The sequence below is a fragment of the Nomascus leucogenys genome, chromosome 5 (assembly GCF_006542625.1).
Source record: "Nomascus leucogenys isolate Asia chromosome 5, Asia_NLE_v1, whole genome shotgun sequence".
Taxonomy (NCBI): Eukaryota; Metazoa; Chordata; class Mammalia; order Primates; family Hylobatidae; genus Nomascus; species Nomascus leucogenys.
In genome coordinates, this window is record NC_044385.1 from 129,037,684 (window position 1) to 129,057,575 (window position 19,892).

At 42.7% G+C, this 19,892-nt stretch overlaps 2 protein-coding genes across 4 annotated transcripts in view; one reads left to right on the forward strand and one right to left on the reverse strand.

Annotated features, from left to right (window-relative positions):
• Nucleotides 1–4,479: 4,479 nt before the first annotated feature.
• Nucleotides 4,480–19,235, reverse strand: POGLUT2 (protein O-glucosyltransferase 2). Of its 2 annotated transcripts, XM_003270162.4 has the most exons (10): nucleotides 18,641–19,235; nucleotides 16,947–17,152; nucleotides 13,757–13,962; nucleotides 13,496–13,573; nucleotides 11,414–11,586; nucleotides 11,057–11,294; nucleotides 9,181–9,390; nucleotides 8,022–8,111; nucleotides 6,431–6,538; nucleotides 4,480–4,716 (listed from the first exon to the last, which is right to left on the reverse strand). In XM_003270162.4, exons 1-10 carry the CDS (start codon nucleotides 18,820–18,822, stop codon nucleotides 4,699–4,701), a joined length of 1,509 nt encoding a protein of 502 aa, XP_003270210.2. In that variant the 5' UTR covers nucleotides 18,823–19,235; the 3' UTR covers nucleotides 4,480–4,698. The 2 variants fall into 2 exon arrangements, with proteins under 2 accessions (XP_003270210.2, XP_030669524.1); XM_030813664.1 differs by lacking the exon at nucleotides 4,480–4,716 and having other exon boundaries at nucleotides 6,181–6,538.
• Nucleotides 19,201–19,892, forward strand: part of BIVM (basic, immunoglobulin-like variable motif containing) — a 42,161-nt gene continuing 41,469 nt past the window's right edge. The window contains exon 1 of one of the 2 annotated variants that reach the window (XM_030813665.1): nucleotides 19,201–19,673. The gene's annotated coding sequence lies outside the window, so the exon portion shown is untranslated. The remainder of the gene's footprint in view (nucleotides 19,674–19,892) is intronic. The other variant, XM_030813667.1, reaches the window with a different exon arrangement.

Genomic DNA, 19,892 nt, shown 5'->3' on the forward strand with positions numbered 1-19,892 from the left:
TTCTGAATACAGCATGGTTAAATGGGCATTTATAGCCAAGGAGCAGGGTAGGGAGTCAGTGGATGGAAAATTACTAAGAGGAAATGCATCAGGGTGACAGAGATTCTGGTTAAATAGACCAAATGGGATTCTAGCTGAAAACAGGCCAGCATGATCAGACATGACCTGGGGGATGGTAGAGGATGAGGAAGCAGATTAGATTCAAAGTGTGGTACATATGGAGGATGGGAGATTTTTGTGAAACTGACTTAGCAGGGTTCTTGCTAAAATTGAATTTTATAAGGCAGTGCACAGATAGTCCCATGACAAGGTTCAGGAGACTGATGAAAGGATGGTGATATGGTTTGGCTGTGTCCCTACTGAAATCTCACCTTGTGGCAGGCCAGGTCTCACTAACACAGGCCTCCATACAACTGTTTCAGTACTGACTGAGTGGTTAAATTAAATGTTAAAAGCCAGTGTCCTTATACAAAGGCTGGAATGTAACAACAGCCCACCAAGAGTTTTGCCTAGGTCTTTCCTGAACCTTAAGGCATGATTAAACAAGTTTTATTGGGGGCCTGAATAAACTCCCAAGGCCTCCACAAACAAGTTTATTGGGAGTCCGAAGGAATTCCCTAAACCGTCGTGATTTAGCAGGAGACAAGATAAGGGTAATCACCCCAGCACCTGGACTCATTTAGATTAAGTATATTTACTGAGGCTCCAGAGGAAGGTCTTCAAGACTCAGACCTTAGTTATAGATTAAAAGAAGTTAATCACTTATGTATTTAGATGAATGCATACTTACACATAGACATATAGCTTGGAAGGTATATAGGCTCTGGAAAACTTTGTAATTTTCAGTTGGTCTGGTGATAATTTCCAGGCCTTCTCCCTGTAGTTGGTTACAGAAATAAAAACTCTCTTCCTCCCCAGTTCATCTGCATCTTGTTATTGGGCCACGAGAAATAGTAGCCTGACTCTCAGTTTGGTCTGGGAACAATCTTGCATTGTAGTTCTTGTATGTGTCATGGGATGGACCCAGTGGGAGGTAATTGAATCACGGGGGCAGTTACCCCTATGCTGCTGTTCTGGTGATAGTGAGTGAGTTCTCACAAGATCTGATGGTTTTATAAGAGGCTTTTCTCCCTTTGTTCAGCACTTCTCCTTCCAGCTGGCATGTGAAGAAGGATGTATTCACTTCCCCTTCCACCATGATTGTAAATTTCCTGAGGCCTCCCAGCCCTGTGGAACTATGAGTCAATTAAACCTCTTTCCCTTATAAATTACCCAGTTGTGGGTATGTCTTTATTAGCAGCGTGGGAATGGACTAATACAGTAAATTGGTATTGCAGAGAGTGAGGTGCTGCTGCAAAGATACCCAAAGAATGTGGAAGTGACTTTGGAATTGGGTAATGGGCAGAGGCTAGAACAGTTTGGAGGGCTCAGAAGAAGACAGGAAAATGTGGAAAAGTTTGGAACTTCCTAGAGATTTGGAGGGCTTAGAAGACAGAAAGATGTGGGAAAGTCTAGAACTTCCTAGAGACTTGTGGAATGGCTTTGACCAAAATGCTGATCGTGGTATGGACAATGAAGTCCAGGCTGAGGTGGTGTCAGATGGAGATGAGAAACTTGTTGGGAACTGGAATAAAGATTATGCTTGATATACTTTAGCAAAGAGGCTGGCAGCATTTGGCCCCTGCCTTAGAGATCTGTGGAACTTTGAACTTGAGAGAGATGATTTAAGGTATCTGGCAGAAGAAATTTCTACATGGCAAAGCGTTCAAGAGGAAGCGGAGCATAAAAGTTTGGAAAATTTTCAGTTTGATAATGTAACAGAAAAGAAAAACCCATTTTCTGGGGAGAAATCCAAGCTTGCTACAGAAATTTGCATAAACAAAAAGCCCAATGTTAATCATTAAGACAATGGGGAAATGTCTCCAGGGCATGTCAGACCTTCAAGGCAGCCTCTCCCATCACAGGCCCAGAGGTCTAGGAGGGAAAAATGGTTCTGGGGCCAGGCCCAGGGCCCCCTGCTGTGTGCAGCCTAGGGACTTGGTGGCTTGTGTCCTAGCCACTCTAGCTGTGGCTAAAAGGGACCAAGGTACAGCTTGGGCCATGGCTTCAGAGGGTGCAAGCCCCAAGCCTTGGCAGCTTCCATATGGTGTTGAGCCTGTGGGTACGCAGAAGTCAATAATTGAAGTTTGGGAACCTCTGCTTAGATTTTAGAGGATGTATGGAAACACCTGGATGTCCAGGCTGGTTTGCTGAGGGGGTAGAACCCTCACTGCTAGGGCAGTGTGGAAGGGAAATGTGGGGTTGGGCCCCACACAAGAGTCCCCACTGGGGTACTGCCAAGTGGAGCTGAAGAGGGGCACTGTCCTCCAGACCCAGAATGAGAGATCTACCGACAGCTTGCAGCTTGCACCTGGAAAAGCCGCAGCCACTCAATGCCAGCTGTGGAAGCAGCTGGGGTGAGGGGCTGTGGCCTGCAAAGCCACAGGGGTAGAGCTGCCCAAGGCTGTGGGAGCCCACCTTTTGCATCAGTGTGACCTGGATGTGAGACATGGAGTCAAAGATTATTTTGGAGCTTTAAGATTTAATTACTGCCTTGTTGGATTTGGGGCTTGCAAGAGGCCTATAGCCCCTTTGTTTTGGCCAATTTCTCCCATTTGGAACAGGTATATTTACCCAATGCCTGTACCTCCATTGTATCTAGGAAGTAACTAACTTGTGTTTGATTTTACAGGCTCAGAGGTGGAAGAGACTTGCCTTGTCTCAAATGAAACTGTGGACTTGGACTTTTGGGTTAATGCTGAAATAAGACTTTGGGGAACTGTTGGGAAGGCATGATTGTGTTTTGAAATGTGAGATGTGAGATTTGGGAGGGGCCAGGGGTGGAATGATATGGTTTGGCTGTGTCCCCACCCAAATCTCATCTTGTAGTTCCCATAATCCCCATGTGTTGTGGGAGAGACCTGGTGGGAGGCAATTGATTTATGGGGACAGTTACCTTCATGCTGTTCTTGTGATAGTGAGTGAGTTCTCACGAGATCCGATGGTTTTATAAGAGGCTTTTTCCCCTTTGCTTGGTGCTTCTCCGTGCCGCCATGTGAAGAAAGACTTGTTTGCTTCCCCTTCAGCCATGATTGCAAGTTTCCTGAGGTCTCCTCAGCCCTGTGGAACTGTGAGTCAGTTAAACCTCTTTTCTTTATAAATTACCCAGTCTCAGGTATGTCTTTATTAGCAGCGAGAGAATGGACTAATACAGGTGGTCAAGCAAAGAATCTTTGTCAGTGATTACATGGATGTTTTCTTGTAATTAAATTGTGGCTATATGTTTAAATTGCAGATATATGTTTTATATTCTTCTGTATGTCTATTTCAAGATTCAAAATAATTTAGAAAAAATTATTTGACTGGAAGATGAATGGAAGAGAGAATATTAGGTAAAGGAATTTGTAGAATATGATCTATGGTTTAGTGTTCAGATTTTTAGTTCTTTTTAAATTCTTGTAACTGCATTTCAAAGTGATTTTCATTCATTCATTTACTCATGGTGTTAATGCCATTTTTGTGTTGCTATAAAGAAATACCTGAGGCTGGGTAATTTCTAAAGAAAAGAGATTTATTTTGGTTCATGGTTCTGCAGGCTGTATAGGAAGTGTGGTGCCAGCATCTGCTTCTGGAGAGGGCTTCAGGAAGCCTCCAATCATGGTGGAAGGCAAAGGGGAGCCAGGGTATCAGGTGGCAAGAGAGGGAGCAACACAGAGAGAGGGGGAGGTGCCACACCTTTTAAAACCACCAGATCATGTGAACTCACAGTGAGAACTCATTTGTCACTGCAAGGATGGTGCCGGGCCATTCATGAGGGATCCACCCCTAAGATACAAACATCTCCCACCAGGCCCCACCTTCACCACTCAGAATTACATTTCAACATAAGATTTGGAAGGGAAAAACATCAAAACCATATCACCCATTAGATATTTATTCAGTCTTTCTAGTTGCTGGCACTCTATTAGACGTTAGGACTACCCAGAAGAAAGGCCTGGTCTCTGAGGTCATGGCACTTAAAATCTAGTAAGGGTAAACTATGTACTGAAGGATGTCTAAGCCGGATGAAGAAGAGAGGGCCAAGACATTCCAGGACAAGGGAAAGGCAAGAGCCAGGAAGGTAAGGACACAGGCATTGACAGAACTGGGAGAGGACTCGTTCTTCCAGAGGACAGGATTGATATTAGAAAGTGCTGAGAGATTTGACTAAAGATTCAGGTAGAGGCCCTATAATGACTGGCCTTGTACGAAGTATTAGCTAGAATTAAGTTTGGCTGAATACCCACAATAATATGGGCTTAAAAGGAGACAGGGGTTCATTGCTTTGTCATTTAAAACCAGTCTGGGCAGGTGGTCTGGGCTGCTGTGTATCAAGGACCCAGATTCCCTCTGTTTTTACTGCTCCCTGTTCCAAACACAGCTAATAATTAGTACAACATAGGCCTTTAAAATAAAGGTGGTTTTATTATAAAATTCTAAAAATGTACTTTAAAGTACAGTCATGAGAATACTGCATAATAAGTAGAAATGTGTCTTCATACTGCAAACAATCACACAGATTTTATATTGTTCATGGAATTAATACTTTAAAAAAATTCTTCTTTTTAGTTAAGAAGAGTCTTCAGAGCACCATTATTTTAATAGAAGTTATTTTGCATATCAGAGTTCATCTTTGGTCTGCAATTAAGAAGCAAAATATTTAGAGCTATCAAGAAGTCTTACACAAGTGAAGAAGACTTACATTCATTTGCTAATTATTTTCCTGTAAAGATGAGAGGGAGCCAAGCTGCTGCTAGAGGCTTTTAGGGCTTGGGACTATTTCCAGAGGCCCAGAGTCAGCTAAGGGTAAAATCACATTGTGTTTCATAGCCTACTGATAAGGAACCCAAACATCCACGGGCTGTACTACTGTAAAGGCCTCGTGTTATGAACAGTAGTGGTGAAAGGCTAGGAGAGACAATGAGCAAAAAATAAACGAAGCTATCATCTCGCCCCTAACTTCTACTAATCAGTGGAAGAAACTGGCTGGGTACCTCCACTCAATCACATAGATGAAGATAAATAATTGAGCAGGAGTGGAGCAAGGAAGCTGCCCAGTCTCACTTAGAGCCAAAGTGAGAAGTGTTCTGATACCAAATCACGGATTGGTGAGGGGGAACCTTTTGATTTGGCAATTCTTGTTTTATCATTGGTTTTAACTGATTTTTATGGCCTTGGAGCACTGACAGAGTTAACAATGATGACGAACCACCTCTGAGGGCCAGTTGGTTAGTGGTTAATGAGTTCTATAAAAAACAAAGACAAAAATAAAACAACCAAAATTCTGTCTGTAGCATGTGCTGATTGTCATGGTGTAAATACTCCTATCAGGATGATTCCAAGCTACCAAAAATTTAACCAGTATGCAAAATTCCTGAATATTTATCAATGGGTGAGCTCATATAAGCTGGTTCTGTCACATCACTGGGGCCAGTCTCACCTTAATTCCTTTTACACCCCCTTGAGAGGTAGACATAATGATTGCCAAATCTGCCTTCTTGTCTTTAGTTATAATACCACAATTTTGAACTTGTCCATTCAGAAACTTAATTATGTTGCTTAAAATGTCAAGTCAGCATATGTTACACACACACATACACACACACATACACTCTAGTTTATGCAATTTACATTCCTTCAAACAAACAAAAATCATAATCAAAGCAACAGTGCCTTGCCACACTACATCTTTATATACAAACACACACAATCATAATCTGATGATGAGAGATTGGTTTTTGCTTTGCCATAATCCAGCTAGATGATTTTGAGCACAATTCCTTTTTGGGCTCAGTTTTGTTAACCATAAAATGAAGGCATTTACTGGATGACTTCTAAGGTCCTTTCTACCTTAAAAATCCAGATGTGAATCTGACTTTCATTTTTATCAATGAGATCCTTATGTAGTGGTATCAGCTGAGATGACTTTCAAAGGAAGGATTGGAAAACATCAATAATCGTGGTTACATATTTTTCCTTCTCTAAACTGGGATGATGAACTTTGCCAAACTTATCTCATGAGGAGATGAGGGCATCAGATGATACACATGAAAATATTTTTCAGACTGTAAGCATCCATTCAAATAGGGTATGAGCTGGATTCTCACATTATAAAAGACTTCCCACCACTTTGCCAGGGAGCTACCATGTCTTCTCAATTAACTGCATTGTAGCATCCTTTCTTGAGCACTGCTATCTTTTATACCTATCGCTCTAGCAGACTGAATTGCTTGGAGACCTGGAGAGGAACTCAAATATTTGCTGCCTGATTGAATGACTATAGGAATAAAGGCAAGTTTGGATCAATGTTAGTTTTTACTCTGACACTGGCCATAAGCTCAGTTCCGGTTACCTTTTTCCTGTGGCAAGTACAAGGGAAGAGGTCGTCCTCAGTCTGTGCTTCTACCCTTTTCATGCCCTCTCGGATTTGGGGCTCACTCACTTGTAAATTGGCATATTCCTGTTTAAGCAACAATATAAAAGCATTCCTTATAAAACACTTTATATCCACCCAATGAGACAGGCTAGAATATATGAAGACTATGATTCATTTAACTTATGTCTGTCAAACTGTGATCTGCATAGTCTGTCATATATACCAATTCTGAAAGCATCTGAGAGGAGGCCATCCTTTGAACACTGGCTGCCCGTTCCTAACAGACATCTCTTTATTCTATCCTAAATTTCCATGACTTTTTTTTTTAACCATCTTCTGTCTCACAGTAAAAATAATTTTGCACACAATCTTCCCTAGACTGAGAACGTGAAGACAGAGACTATTCTGCTTTCCTTATTATGGTTTGCACAAGCCTCCATCATCATCTTCATTTATCATGTGCTTACTCTGAGTGAGGCACTGTGCTAAGTACCTATGCTAAACGAATGAACACTGCCCCATGGATCCTTAGAAATTCACATGGTAAATCCCCCCAGTTTATTCATTTTACACGGTTTGTCCTCTGCTTCCCTCCATCAAGGGAAGGTTACAAAATGGGGAGGGGCCAGTACAGGCCAGAAATACACCAACTTTGATCTGTAGCAGAGCCTCAGATATGGGGCTCAGTACCTGCAACTGTGGGATAAAAATCTTACTCTAGATCTAGTACTATTATTAGCCAAGAACTTGTTTACTACCTCTTTTTTTTTTTTTTTTTTTTGAGACAGAATCTCACTCTTGTCACCCAGGCTGGAGTGCAGTGGTGTGATCTCGGCTCACTGCAACTTCCACCTCCCGGGTTCAAGTGATTCTCCTGCCTTAGCCTCCTGAGTAGCTGGGATTACAGGTGTGCACCACCACACCTGGCTAATTTTTGTATTTTTAGTAGAGACGGGGTTTCACCATGTTGGCCAGGCTGGTATCAAACTCCTGACCTCAGGTGATCTGTCCGCCTCAGCCTCCCAAAGTGCTGGGATTGCAGGTGTGAGCAACCGCACCCGGCCTACTACCACATTTTTAAAAGAGTCCTTTAAATCATCGGATATGCTTGATTACAATCTCTAAATGCTTGGGTCCATGGAAATAATTTCCAAGGGAAGTCATGGCTCATACGGAGTCAAGACAAGAGGCCCAAACACACCTGGCACTGTTTAGACAAAGAAATGGTAAGGCAGCAGCGATGTAACACAAAGAGAACATACAAATCCATGCACCGTAACTTTGTAGGATAAGAGGCCAATTTCTTAGTCAAACATCACATAGTTCTAATATTAATACTTTTCACTTAATATTGTAACATTTTCCATTAGCTAATCTTTGGTTTTCAACTATTTTTTTATGATTACTTAATATTTGTCTCTGATTTTCATCCACAGAAGTGTATATACATATATATATATATATCTCCCTATAGTAACATATGTTTAGAAATTGTTAAGTAAAATATTATTTGTTCTTATCATGTCTACTTATAAGTTATGTGATGATTTTCTTGGAAAATACTGACCTGGAAAAGTTTGAAATAATAACAGAATATGTCATCGCCCATGAGATTATTTCTTGCAAATTCTTGTCCTGCTTTTGCTATCTTTTTGGCCTACAGGAAGAACAACGACAAAGTCCTGTAATAGAATCCATTTTTCCCATGCAGGCATCTGCGAACTGCTCTTCAGAGTATGTATACACTGGGGCAACTGTGGGAAATAATATCTTTGGGGGTAGTCTCACGGTAAAACAGAACATTTAACAGAGTATGTTTGTTTAAATCAGAGGGAGGTTTCTAAGACTTAAAAGTTTGAGAAGTCATATTGGACCTTCTAGAATTAAGCCTCTCCTGGAGGGGCAAGGTTGTACACCAAGCAAACTGACGACTTTGTAAACGCAAGATGAAGCTTAGCGAGCTGCCTTCACAAATTTCAGGAGACAATTAGCTTAAAGTTTATTGCATTCCATCCCTCTTTATTTCTCTATTTATGGCTGCATCTACTTCTGAATCAATCCCTCATTTTAACCTGTAGCCTGTTAGTGACTCCTGCCAGACTGGCCATCCTACAATTTTCACATTGCCAGTGGAGGCAATGCTTGTGGCTCAGAGCAACCTACTGAAAGAGAAAGTGTAATCAAGGCCACAGTTTTAGCTTTTTGTTGTTGTTGTTGTTGTTTGAGATGGAGTTTTGCTCTTGTTGCCCAGGCTGGAGTGCAATGGTGTGGTCTCGGCTCACTGCAACCTCCGCCTCCCAGGTTCAAGTGATTCTCCTGCCTCAGCCTCCCCAGTAGCTGGGATTACAGGCACCCATCACCACGCCAGCTTATTTTTGTATTTTTAGTAGAGATGGAGTTTGACCATGTTAGCCAGGCTGGTCTTGAACTCCTGACCTCAGGTGATCTGCCTGCCTCAGCCTTCCAAAGTGCTGGGATTACAGGCACAAGCCACCACACCCAGCCTTGCTTTTTGTTTCCCATGCAGAGTGGAGAGTTAATGTAAGATGCAGTGCCCGCTGTGTTCAGCCTAGGGGAACTGCCGTGCCATCTACGGGCAGGCAGCTTCCCATTTACAGGCCAAAGCCTATTATGTGAACATCCTGGATGCTCTCCAGGTACATTTCAAAAGGACCCATGATATTGGGAAACAAGTGGAAATAAGCCTTCATGGAGACTAACCTTACCTCTTCATCGTGATCTTTTGCCCATTTAAGTTTTTCTAGCAGATCACTCAGGTTGCTCTTAACTGGAATGTAGTGTTTCCAGGGCTGCAGCTCATTGTAAAAATGTTCATAGTAGATGGAGTCCTGCTTCAGCACAACACTGTCACCAACTAGCAAATATGGCAGGCGATAAGCTGCTACAGTGCCATCAATATTTATTTGATACTTATGCTGCAAAACAATGGTAAAGTCTAAGAACCTCCATTAAATTTCCTTTTCTCCACTCTATTCTCCTTCCCATCCCACATATAAACCTTTGCAATCCTCAGACACAATTTGGCCAGGTTCCACACTCTGCCTTTGCCGTTTAGTAAGTGTTATTAAACAACAGGTTGATCTAGAGCTAAATGCTCCTTTTGATGTGCTCCTAAATTTTACAAAGGATACAAATCTAGTGTTGAAGCAGCGAATACAATCATACTGTTGTCCTAAGGCTGCGACATAAGGAAGGATGGATTCACTTGTGACTTTTTGTAATTCTCCTACTACTTTATTGATTGCAAATGTGCCCCTAATAATGGCACATTCTGAGCCATGTTAACCGTATTATTTATGTATTTATTTTGGGGCAGAGTCTCACTCTGTCACTCAGGCTGGAGTGTAGTGGCATGATCTCAGCTCAGTGCAACTTCCACCTGCCGGGTTCAAGTGATTCTTGTGCCTCAGCATCCCAAGTCGCTGGGATTAGAGGCACGCACCACCACGCCCAGCTAATTCTTGTATTTTTAGTAGAGATGGGGTTTCACCAAGTTGGCCAGGCTGGTCTCAAACCCTGGACCTCAGGTGATCTGCCTGCCTCAGCCTCCCAAAATGCTGGGATTACAGGCGTGAGCCATCACATCTGGCTAACCGTATTTGTTAAACACCCAGACATATGTCTTAAAGAAATTAGCAAGCTCTGGAGCAAGAACACCTATGAATAAAAATATTCATAGAACTGTGGTAATCTATCATCTTTAGTTGCAGAAAATTCAACAGGCAGGAATAAAGCCAAGGCAGGATGCAGCACCCCTCCACTGAGGAAGGTTGGCTAGTACCCTTTCACTTTGGTTATAATCATTTCTTTCAAAAATCTTTGGGATATGCATATAGAAAAATACTGACAATTCAACTTTAACATTCTTTAGGTCAACCTGCCTCAACACAATCCATCAAAAGAAAATTTGGTCATCTACAGGGCAGACAGAACTCGTTAATCACTTGTCTTCCCACATACAGAGGACAGATGACGACCTTTTTCCCCCCTCTCTCTCTGCCATGGGGGACTTCAGAAACAACTCCATGGTCTAAAGAGCAGGATGCTGCCCACTGCCTTAAAAAGGGAGTTGTTAGAAAAAGGACTACTCCCCAGGAAACATGGGGAATCCACATTCTAGACACAGAAAGCAAACCCTAATTCCCAGGCAGAACATTTGGATGAGTTTCACGTCATTCCCCACCAGAAGGCCTGATAAGAAACAAGTAGTTTATATCTTCCTTATTCTGTTGTGATAACATGGCTCTGGGGAAAAGTATTTGTAAAATGACTTCCATGTAAGTATTAATAAAAACATATTTGGAGGTGACATGTGCTTATCTGAAGGGTTAGCTGGAAAAAAATTATAGCTCTATCCAGGCTCCAAACTCCCTTGATGCACATTTAATATCAAGACTGGGCAGTGAGGGCAGACCCTGGTTGCCAAAACAGTCTCCAGCACCCCCATGCCTCGATATTCACTCAATTTTGTGCTAACTTCTCGCACCTCTTGTAATTCACAGGCCTCAATTTCCCTTCCCAAAGCACTATGTACAAATACATTAGAAAAACAAAAAAGATTAGCTACTGATTAAGTCTTACCTTGAAGAAATCAAAAAATGAAATGTGTTTCACAATGGGCCCATACAGGCTTTCATCGTGTTTAAAGAAGAAAAAGTTGGTGAAAGCAGCGTCTATGAGTTCCGGGTGTTTTCTACTGAGTTTAACCAGCTCAAGTCTCTCTTTGCGGCTGTCTCGCCCTCTCCAGACAGCAGTGGAATTTTTGCTTTCCCAGGGAGGACCCGTGTTAGCTTGCACGGACATCATATCCAGACTTACCCTAGAAGACAAAGTGCAACAGATTTTCCTCCCAAATCATCATCTCACAAAGGCTGTTGCAAAAGAACTCACCAAAGAAAGAAAACCAAGGCTCTGGGCCAACCCTGACTTATCTCTCACCGGCCCATGGTTTCCAGAACAGAATCAGTCAAGTCGTATGTAGGCATCACGATATCCCTGGAATCTGTGGAGCCACACCAGGAAAAGATTGGATGGATGTTTGAATTGGATTTCTTTTTTTCCAAAGGCCAGTCTCCCAAATTAACAAAGAACTCCACATCTGGCATCTTCACCTAGGAAAAACAAAACGAGGAGCTTATTCACATTTCCTGCATTGGATAATACATTGTATTTATCAATTTAAATTTGAAATTGCATTAATGAAAGGCCAATGTTACATGTTTCAGGTAATGATAATTACCTTGGTTTGAATAGTAGGCAATGTTTCAGAATATGGTCACATGTATAAGTATTCTATGCTCCCTACGAAAGGGATGAAATGGCAAAAGTAATCTCTGTTCTAATACTGCGAACAGCCTCTAAGATGATCAAAGAGAAAGAGAATTATTGGAAACTAATTTAAAAAATAGCACTTGGGACTCTAACCCTAGTTTCTTGCTAGTGAGCCAGATGGTTCCATTTTAAAAAACATATACCAGGTAGGTGGTGGGACCAGGATTTGAACTCAGGAAGCCCAACACCAACAGCAACATAGTAAGTTTCAAGCTATGCTTCCTTCCTCTACTGGCAAATGGCATGAATATGTAAAGAGGATATGTTTTATCTAGTCACAGAAAATGTTTAGAGTATTTGCGAAACAACAGATATACATTTTTAAGGCCAGAACAGCACTGATCAGTCTGAGAAGCATCTTGAGAAACCGAAGTCCTGAAGAACATTCTCATTTTCCCACGGATTGACAAAGAGGAGCAAGAGAAGTATGACGGTACTCTGATGTCTTAGTTTAAAGGAGGCTTAATATTGATGCTATATAACTACCTACATTCAGAATTAACAGACTGTAAGTGCTTTGAAATCTTGAAAAAAAGGCATTATGATTTTCCATGAGTAGTTTAATCAAGATATACATGCAAATTATTCAATAAATAAATATTATAATAGATTATAAGTAAATATACATTTGGTAAAAATGTTGGTAGAGTCTTTCACATCCACCATTTTAACATTACTTTCAAACCATTCCACTAGAACCCAACAAAAGCCCACTATCCCAAGGAATGGGATTCAGTACAAGGCAAGTCATCTTTGGACTCAAAGTTAGTTTAGTACCAAAATCATTTTATGATAAGGCATTTTTCTTTCCTCTATAAAATATTGTGTCCCTGCAAAAGATATGCTAAGGTCTTAAATCCCAGTGTCTCAGAACGACCTTATTTGGAAATAGGGTGGTTGCAGCTATTAGTTAGCATGAGGTCATACTGGAGTAGGCTGGGCCATTAACCCACTATGCTGTGTCCTTATAAGAAGAGACCCAGAGACATGAGGGGAGAAGCCCACGTGATGACAGAGGCAGAGATGGGAGGATGCAGCTGCAAACCAGGGAACATCAAAGATGGAGGGCCACTGCCAGCAGCCAGGAAGAGGCAGGAAAGGAAAGGGTCATCTCAGAGGGAGCTGGCCCTCCTGACACTTTAATTTTTTTTTTTTTTTGAGACAGGATCTCACTCTGTCACCCAGGCCTTGGGAGTGCAGTGGTGTGATCTTGGCTCAAGCAGCCTCGACCTCCTAGGTTCAAGCGATCTTCCTGCCTCAGCTCCCCATTAGCTGAAACTACTACAGGCTAATTTTTGTATTTTTGTAGAGACAGGCTTCACCATGTTACCCAGCCTGGTCTCGAGCTCCTGGGCTCAAGTGATCCATCCGCTTTGGCCTCCTAAAGTGCTGGGATTACAGGCATGAGCCATGGCACCTGGCTGACATTTCGATTTTGGACATCTGGCCTCCATAACTGCCAGAGAATACATTTCTATTATTTTAAGCCTTCCAGTTTGTAGCACTTTGTTATGGCAGCCCTAGGAAACAAACGCAGGTACCTGAAATAACAGAAAGCTTCAGAATAGTATTATCATAAGGCTCCAGAAGAGAATACCCTGATAGTGTTATAATTTGTATTTTGAAAAATTATCCTGTAAAATCTGGGCTTAAATTATCTATTACAGCTAAGAGAAAATACATACTTACCTTTCTAGTCAAAGAAAGTAGTATGGCATCCATAAAAATTCTAAAACCTACATGTTCACCGTGAGTCTTGATATAAACCTAAAAGAGAATTTACCATTTATTATGTTAGTCTAAAAACACTGGCAGATTTCACTGAGGAAAAGCTTGTCACAGTGCTCATTCGAAAGATGTTTATAAAATGATTTCGCTAATTGTAGCCAAATGTTCAAAACAAGAAAAAAAAATCACTAAAACAAACAAGCAAAAAATCATGTGTTGTACCTTGTTATCCTTTAAGGTGTAGTGACATAGGCTCTGCCTCTGTCCAAATCTTTTTGGGATTTCTACTGCAATCTTTTCTGGATCCACAGCAGGGAAATGTGCCAGATCTCTCTGAATCTGAGCAATGGTTTCAGGGCAGTTCATCTCCTGTAGCCAGGCTGCACTATCTTGCAAAGGACAGTCACAATTCTCATGGTAAACCGGCCCTATTTACATAAGAATATGAAAGTACAACAGTGATCATTTCACTCAGCATTTGAAACTTGTAATAAATATCTATAACGTGGCTTCATGAGTATTGCCTAGTTACATAGGAAGAGCATTTTCATTGAAAACACATTTTAAGAGAATTACAGGCCAGCAAGGTTGGCTCATGTCTGTAATCCCAGCACTCTGGGAGGCTGAGGCAGGAGGACAGCCTGAGCCCAGGAGTTCGGGACCAGCCTGGGCAACACAGGGAGACCCTGTCTCTACAAAAAATAAAAAATTAGCTGGGTGTGTTGGCATGCACCTGTGGTTTCAGCTACTTGGGAGGCTGACGTGGGAGGATGACTTGAGCCCAGGAGGTTGAAGCTGCAGTGAGCCATGTTTGCACCACTCCACCCTGGGCAAGACAGTGAGAACCTGTTTCAAAGAAAAAAAAAAAAGTAATACATTTTTACTATACTGGGGCATTGCAAGTAAGTCAGCCTTCTACTCTGACAGCTCTTCACAGTGAAGTTTTGTGATATTTTCATAATAAGGTCTACTTTGCATGAGTTCAAAAGAAAGCAAATAGAGGCTGGGTGCAGTGGCTCACGTCTGTAATACCAGCACTTTGGGAGGCTGAGGTGGGTGGATAACTTGAGGTCAGGAGTTTGAGACCAGCCTGGCCAACATGTTGAAACCCCATCTCTACTAAAAATACAAAAAAGTTTAGCTGGGTATGGTGGTGTGTGCCTGAAATCTCAGCTACTCAGGAGGTTAAGGCATGACAATAGTTTGAACTTGGGAGGTGAAGGTTGCAGTGAGCAGAGATTGTGCCACTGCACTCCAGCCTGGGGGACAGAGCGAGACTCTTGTTTCAAAAAATAAAAGAAAGCCAACAGATACTTCGTTTATGTCTATGGTATGTATTACAGCCCATTATTCCTTATGTTTTGTAGACTGAAGAATAACCAAATACTGGTAAAAGGGTATCAGAGGAGCATACCTATTTTAATGAAAGACAAAAGTGATACGATTTAATGTTTTGATGGTCTGTTATACAAACAGGTTCTTAAAGTGTCTAAGGTACTTTTCTCAATATGTAAATTATCAATAACAGCAAAAATAAACAAGGAACTCCTATTCTGTTTTTTTGTTTTTTTGTTTTAAGAATTATTAAGGAGCAAAAGTAGGCTGGGTACCCTGGCTCATGCCTGTAATCCCAGCACTTTGGGAGGCCGAGGCGGGCAGATCATGAGGTCAGGAGATCGAGACCATCCTGGTCAACGTGGTGAAACCCCGTCTCTACTAAAAATACAAAAATTAGCCAGGTGTTGTGGCACGTGCCTGTAGTCCCAGCTATTTGGGAGGCTGAGGCAGGAGAATCGCTTGAACTGGGGAGGCAGAGCTTGCAGTGAGCCGAGATTGCGCCACTGCACTCCAGGCTGGTGACAGAGCGAGACACCATCTCAAAAAGAAAAAAAAAAAAAAAAAACCAAAGTAGCTGGGTACAGTGGCTCACACCTGTAATCCTAGCATTTTGGGAGACCAAGGTGGGCAGATCACTTGAGGTCCAGGGTTCGGGACCAGCCTGAGGAACATGGCAAAACCCTGTTTCTACAAAAAATACAAAAATTAGTGGGGCATGGTGGTGAGTGCCTGTAGTCCCAGCTACTCATGCAGCTGAGGTGGGAGGATTGCTTGAACCCAGGAGGTCGAGGCTGCAGTAAGCAGTGATTGCACCACTGCACTCCAGCCTGGGCAACAGAGCGAGACCCTGTCTCAACAACAGCAACAAAAAGAAGCAAAAGTAATTCTCAAAACAGTCCACTTCACTAATTTTATAACAAATTAATTGCAGTCTGCACTGAGGTTTTTACTGTTACTCGTTTTTATAACTCTCAGATCCCACCTAACCCAGGCAGTGGCTAACAACGGAGTATCTTTTTAAGGTTTAGTGGCTGATACTGTACCAGGCGGTACCGGCAGAACGTAGGAAAGGAACCTAGACACTCTTAAAAAGTGTTTACCTTTTCTTACTTCTCTGCAGAGTTCACAAAAATAAAAAAAAAGTTTACTTTTCTTGGGGTTATTAAGGGGGACAAGATTTCTGCCTTTGTATATACATTGCTTCCCTACCGTCTTGTGGTACTGTCGCCTGTAAGAGGGAAGGAGATGGCTCTAGGTAACAAAATTGTACTCTCATCCTATATAAGAAACATCAGAATGGCCGAGCATGGTGGCTCATGCCTGTAATCCCAGCACTTTGGGAGGCTGAGGCGGGCAGATCATGAGGTCAAGAGATCGAAACCATCCTGGCCAACATGGTGTAATCCTGTCTCTATTAAAAATAGAAAAATTAGCCGGACATGGTGGTGCATGCCTGTAATCCCAGCTACTTGGGAGGCTGAGGCAGGATAATCGCTTGAACCCGGAAGGCGGAGCTTGCAGTGAGCCAAGATTGCGCCATCGCACTCCAGCCTGGTGACAGAGCGAGACTCTGTCTCAAAAAAAAAAAAAAAAAGTCAGAGAATTTCTCTGGGAAAATGGCATTGGAACAAAGACAAAAAACAACCATCAGTGCCCTCTTTCTCTTTCGAGCTATCTCCCTTCCTGAAGTGATCTACCTAATTTCAATAACACTTACCAGTTACTTAAGTCATATATTTCCAATCAAGAAAGTATCATATATGAGCATGCACACAGCTTGGTTATTCTTGCTAATGTATGTCTTCATGGAGTAAATTCTCTACTAATATGTTCCTTGCTCTTTAGCAAATCAGAATTTCCGTTCAAATCTTGAATGTCGTTTTACCAGGACTCATAACTTAGCTTTCAAGTAGGAAGTCTTTATTTTTTTTCTTTCAGTAAAAAAAAAAAAAAAAAAATATATATATATATATATATATATATATATATATATATCATGCCAAGTTGTTTTTGTTGATGGAATAACATATATTTTATTCAAATACTGCTGTTATAAAATTATATTCCAAATTACCTTTTAAAATATATGGGGATTTGGCCACATGTTGACCTTGGAATTTAACTTCCACCTCCAGATTTTTGTAGCTTGCATACATTCTGTATCTTACTATGAAGGACCCATCTTTTCGGTCTAAAACCTGGACTCCAACTCTAGTGAATTGCTCCTCTGGTGCTGAGACTTTCACCTGGAAGACGTTTTCGCCTGGAGAAGATGTTAATCTGTGATGAAAAGGCGATGGGAGAGATAAACAGATTTTAACGAACAAACACACAAAGGTTATGCTCTTCAGTCTGGAAACTTGATTATTCTCCTCCACATTTTTCCTCTAACATATGATTGCTTCTTTTTCTCTTATGCTTTTAGTACCAGAATGAATATGATGGATCAGAGATTTAAAAAAACGAGGATGACAATGGCCAAGATAACATGAAACAGCCTCATTACACAATCACAATGGAATATGTTAAGACTATTAATCTATATAAGCATAGAACATACTCATGCATTCCATATAGAAACATATTCTTACCAACTTATTTATTTCATACCATCACATCTGGATATTTGTGATCAAATGGTGCTCCCAAAGATAATGATCTTATTTTGAAACATCTCTGCCAATGAATCTTTACAATATCAGTATTATAAATCATGCTCAGGCCTGGCACTGTGGCCCATGCCTACTATCCCAGCACCTTGAGAGGCCAAGGAGGGAAGATTGCTTGAGGCCAGGAGTTTGAGATCAGCCTGGGCAACAAGGTGAGATCCTGTCTCTACAAAAATAATAATAATAATAATAAAAAATCAATAGCCAGGCGAAGTGGCACATGCCTGTAGTCCCAACTACTAGGGAGGCTGAGGTGGGAGGATAGCTTCAGCCTGGGAGGTTGAGGGTACAGTGAGCTGTGATTGCACCACTGCACTCCAGACTGGGCTAGGAAGTGAAACCCTGCCTTTAAAAAAAAAAAAAAATCACGCTCAGCCATGGGCAAAAGCAAAGTAGTAGGTACTGTATCATCTTTTGCCAAATAACAAAATTTACAACCTGCCTTTTACTTGACAACCTTTTATTCCAGTACTTTTTTCTGTATCAAATACACACAGTCAGCATCCACCAATAATAGAGACAATCATTTCAGAAGTATATGAATTATAAAAATAAGTTTTAAGTATGATGTTAAAGTATTAAATTCATTGGAACAAAATATTTGTTACAATCATATAGGAGATTAATACTTCGATACTTTCCTTCCGAACTCTAAAGTTTCAAATAGTACTTCATTTTTCTTTTTCAGTTTCAAAACATGCTTACCTGCAGTTGTCTCCTTGAAAATTGAGGGCCGCACCAGAGAAAGATGAAGCCCATCAAGTCTCTAACAACTAGGTTTAAATCCCTTATAACAGCTTATGCGAAAAGTAGTTAGAAACAGTATTTCCAGCAAAGTGGAGGGACTTTGTCTTGCCCTGATAATGTGGGAATCTGAATCAAAATTGCTAGGAGATTATTTTATATGTTATATACAATACATTACATTGCATATATTATAATTCGGAACAATTTCTACAGCTACAGAGAAAAACTGGTAACCAAATATCCTGGAATTTAAACTGCTGTGGAGAAACGTGTTCTTGGAAAGAAAAATCTTAAAGGGAGAAACAGATTTAACCGCCATCCAAAATAGGTAAGGAGCCGTTTCTCGACTTACTTATTCCCTGATGTATCCACTGCCTGAATATAGAAATAGCGGGCGGGAAGGACGACGTCTGCTTTTAGCCCGGGTCCCCATATTTCGCTCTTCTCCGGGCTCAGCTGCCTTTCTCCGCCGTTCTCGGCGAGTGCTGGAACTGTCGCCAGAAAGAAGCAATAAAGTAGCAAAGTGCCAAACATTTACAAGACGGACTCTCGAAATGATCCACGGATAAATGAAGAAGTGTAAGAGGTGGTCAGAAGCAGCCGAGGCTTCGGCAGGGACACGCCGGCCGATCGCAGCAGCCAACGCAACTGCAAAGGGTGCCGCCCGGCGTGCAGGGCAGGCGCGCGGGTCTCCGCGACCCCAGGACAATCAAAGCCCGTGCCCCGGCGCGCCCAGGTGAGGGTCCCCTGGCGTTCTTCTGTTCCGACCCAGAACCGCGCTGCTCCTCTCTCTCAGGACAATGATGAACTTGAGTTGCTCCTGCCACTGGAGCATCATTTGGGAGCGAATCCGTCTCAGGTTCCAGCCAAGGTGTAGGGCGAGGGGATTGGCCCGTGCGTCGGGCCAGGCTGAGTAACGCCTTCTCCAAGTGGATGGCGGGGTGCACACGCGTCCCGGCGCCCCGGGCTCCCTGGGATATGTAGTTCGCGACAGGACGAGCGGAAATACTGCCAGGTTTTTACCACCTCTCGCCCATTTATTTACTTTTCGGTCACCGCTTTCGGGGGACAGATAAACACCACAGATGCCCATCAAAGGGGCGCACGGGTCTGGAGGCGCAGCTCAGGTTTTTGCGTTGGTCACCCTGCCCTCCGCACGTGCAGAGGCCAGGCATAAAGCACCTTGAAAGGAAGGTGCTGTCAATGCTATCCGACGACCTGTCGCCGGGCACCGCAGCATCCTCGCGCGCTCCGATGGAACGAGGGACGCCGGCCCCAGGGTAACCGGAGGCGCCTCGCGGGCCGCGCGCTGGATGCTGTGATCCAGGTCCGGTGCCGGGTTCCGCCGCGGCCGCAGCGACCCGACCCCACCCGACAGGCCAGAGGTACCCCGGGGCGGGGGGCAGGGGCCGAGGTGGCGGCCGGCTGTGCGCCCTGAGCGCTTGGCCCTCCGCTGGGCACCTGGGCGCCGCCAGCCCGGCCTGCTGCCACTCTACGCGCAGCCACCTGGGCATTCAAAATTTTTACTTAATTCGATACCGGCCTGGGCTGCCAGGGGTCATCGCCTCTCCGGAGCCCCGTGGCGTCCAGATGGAGGCCACTGC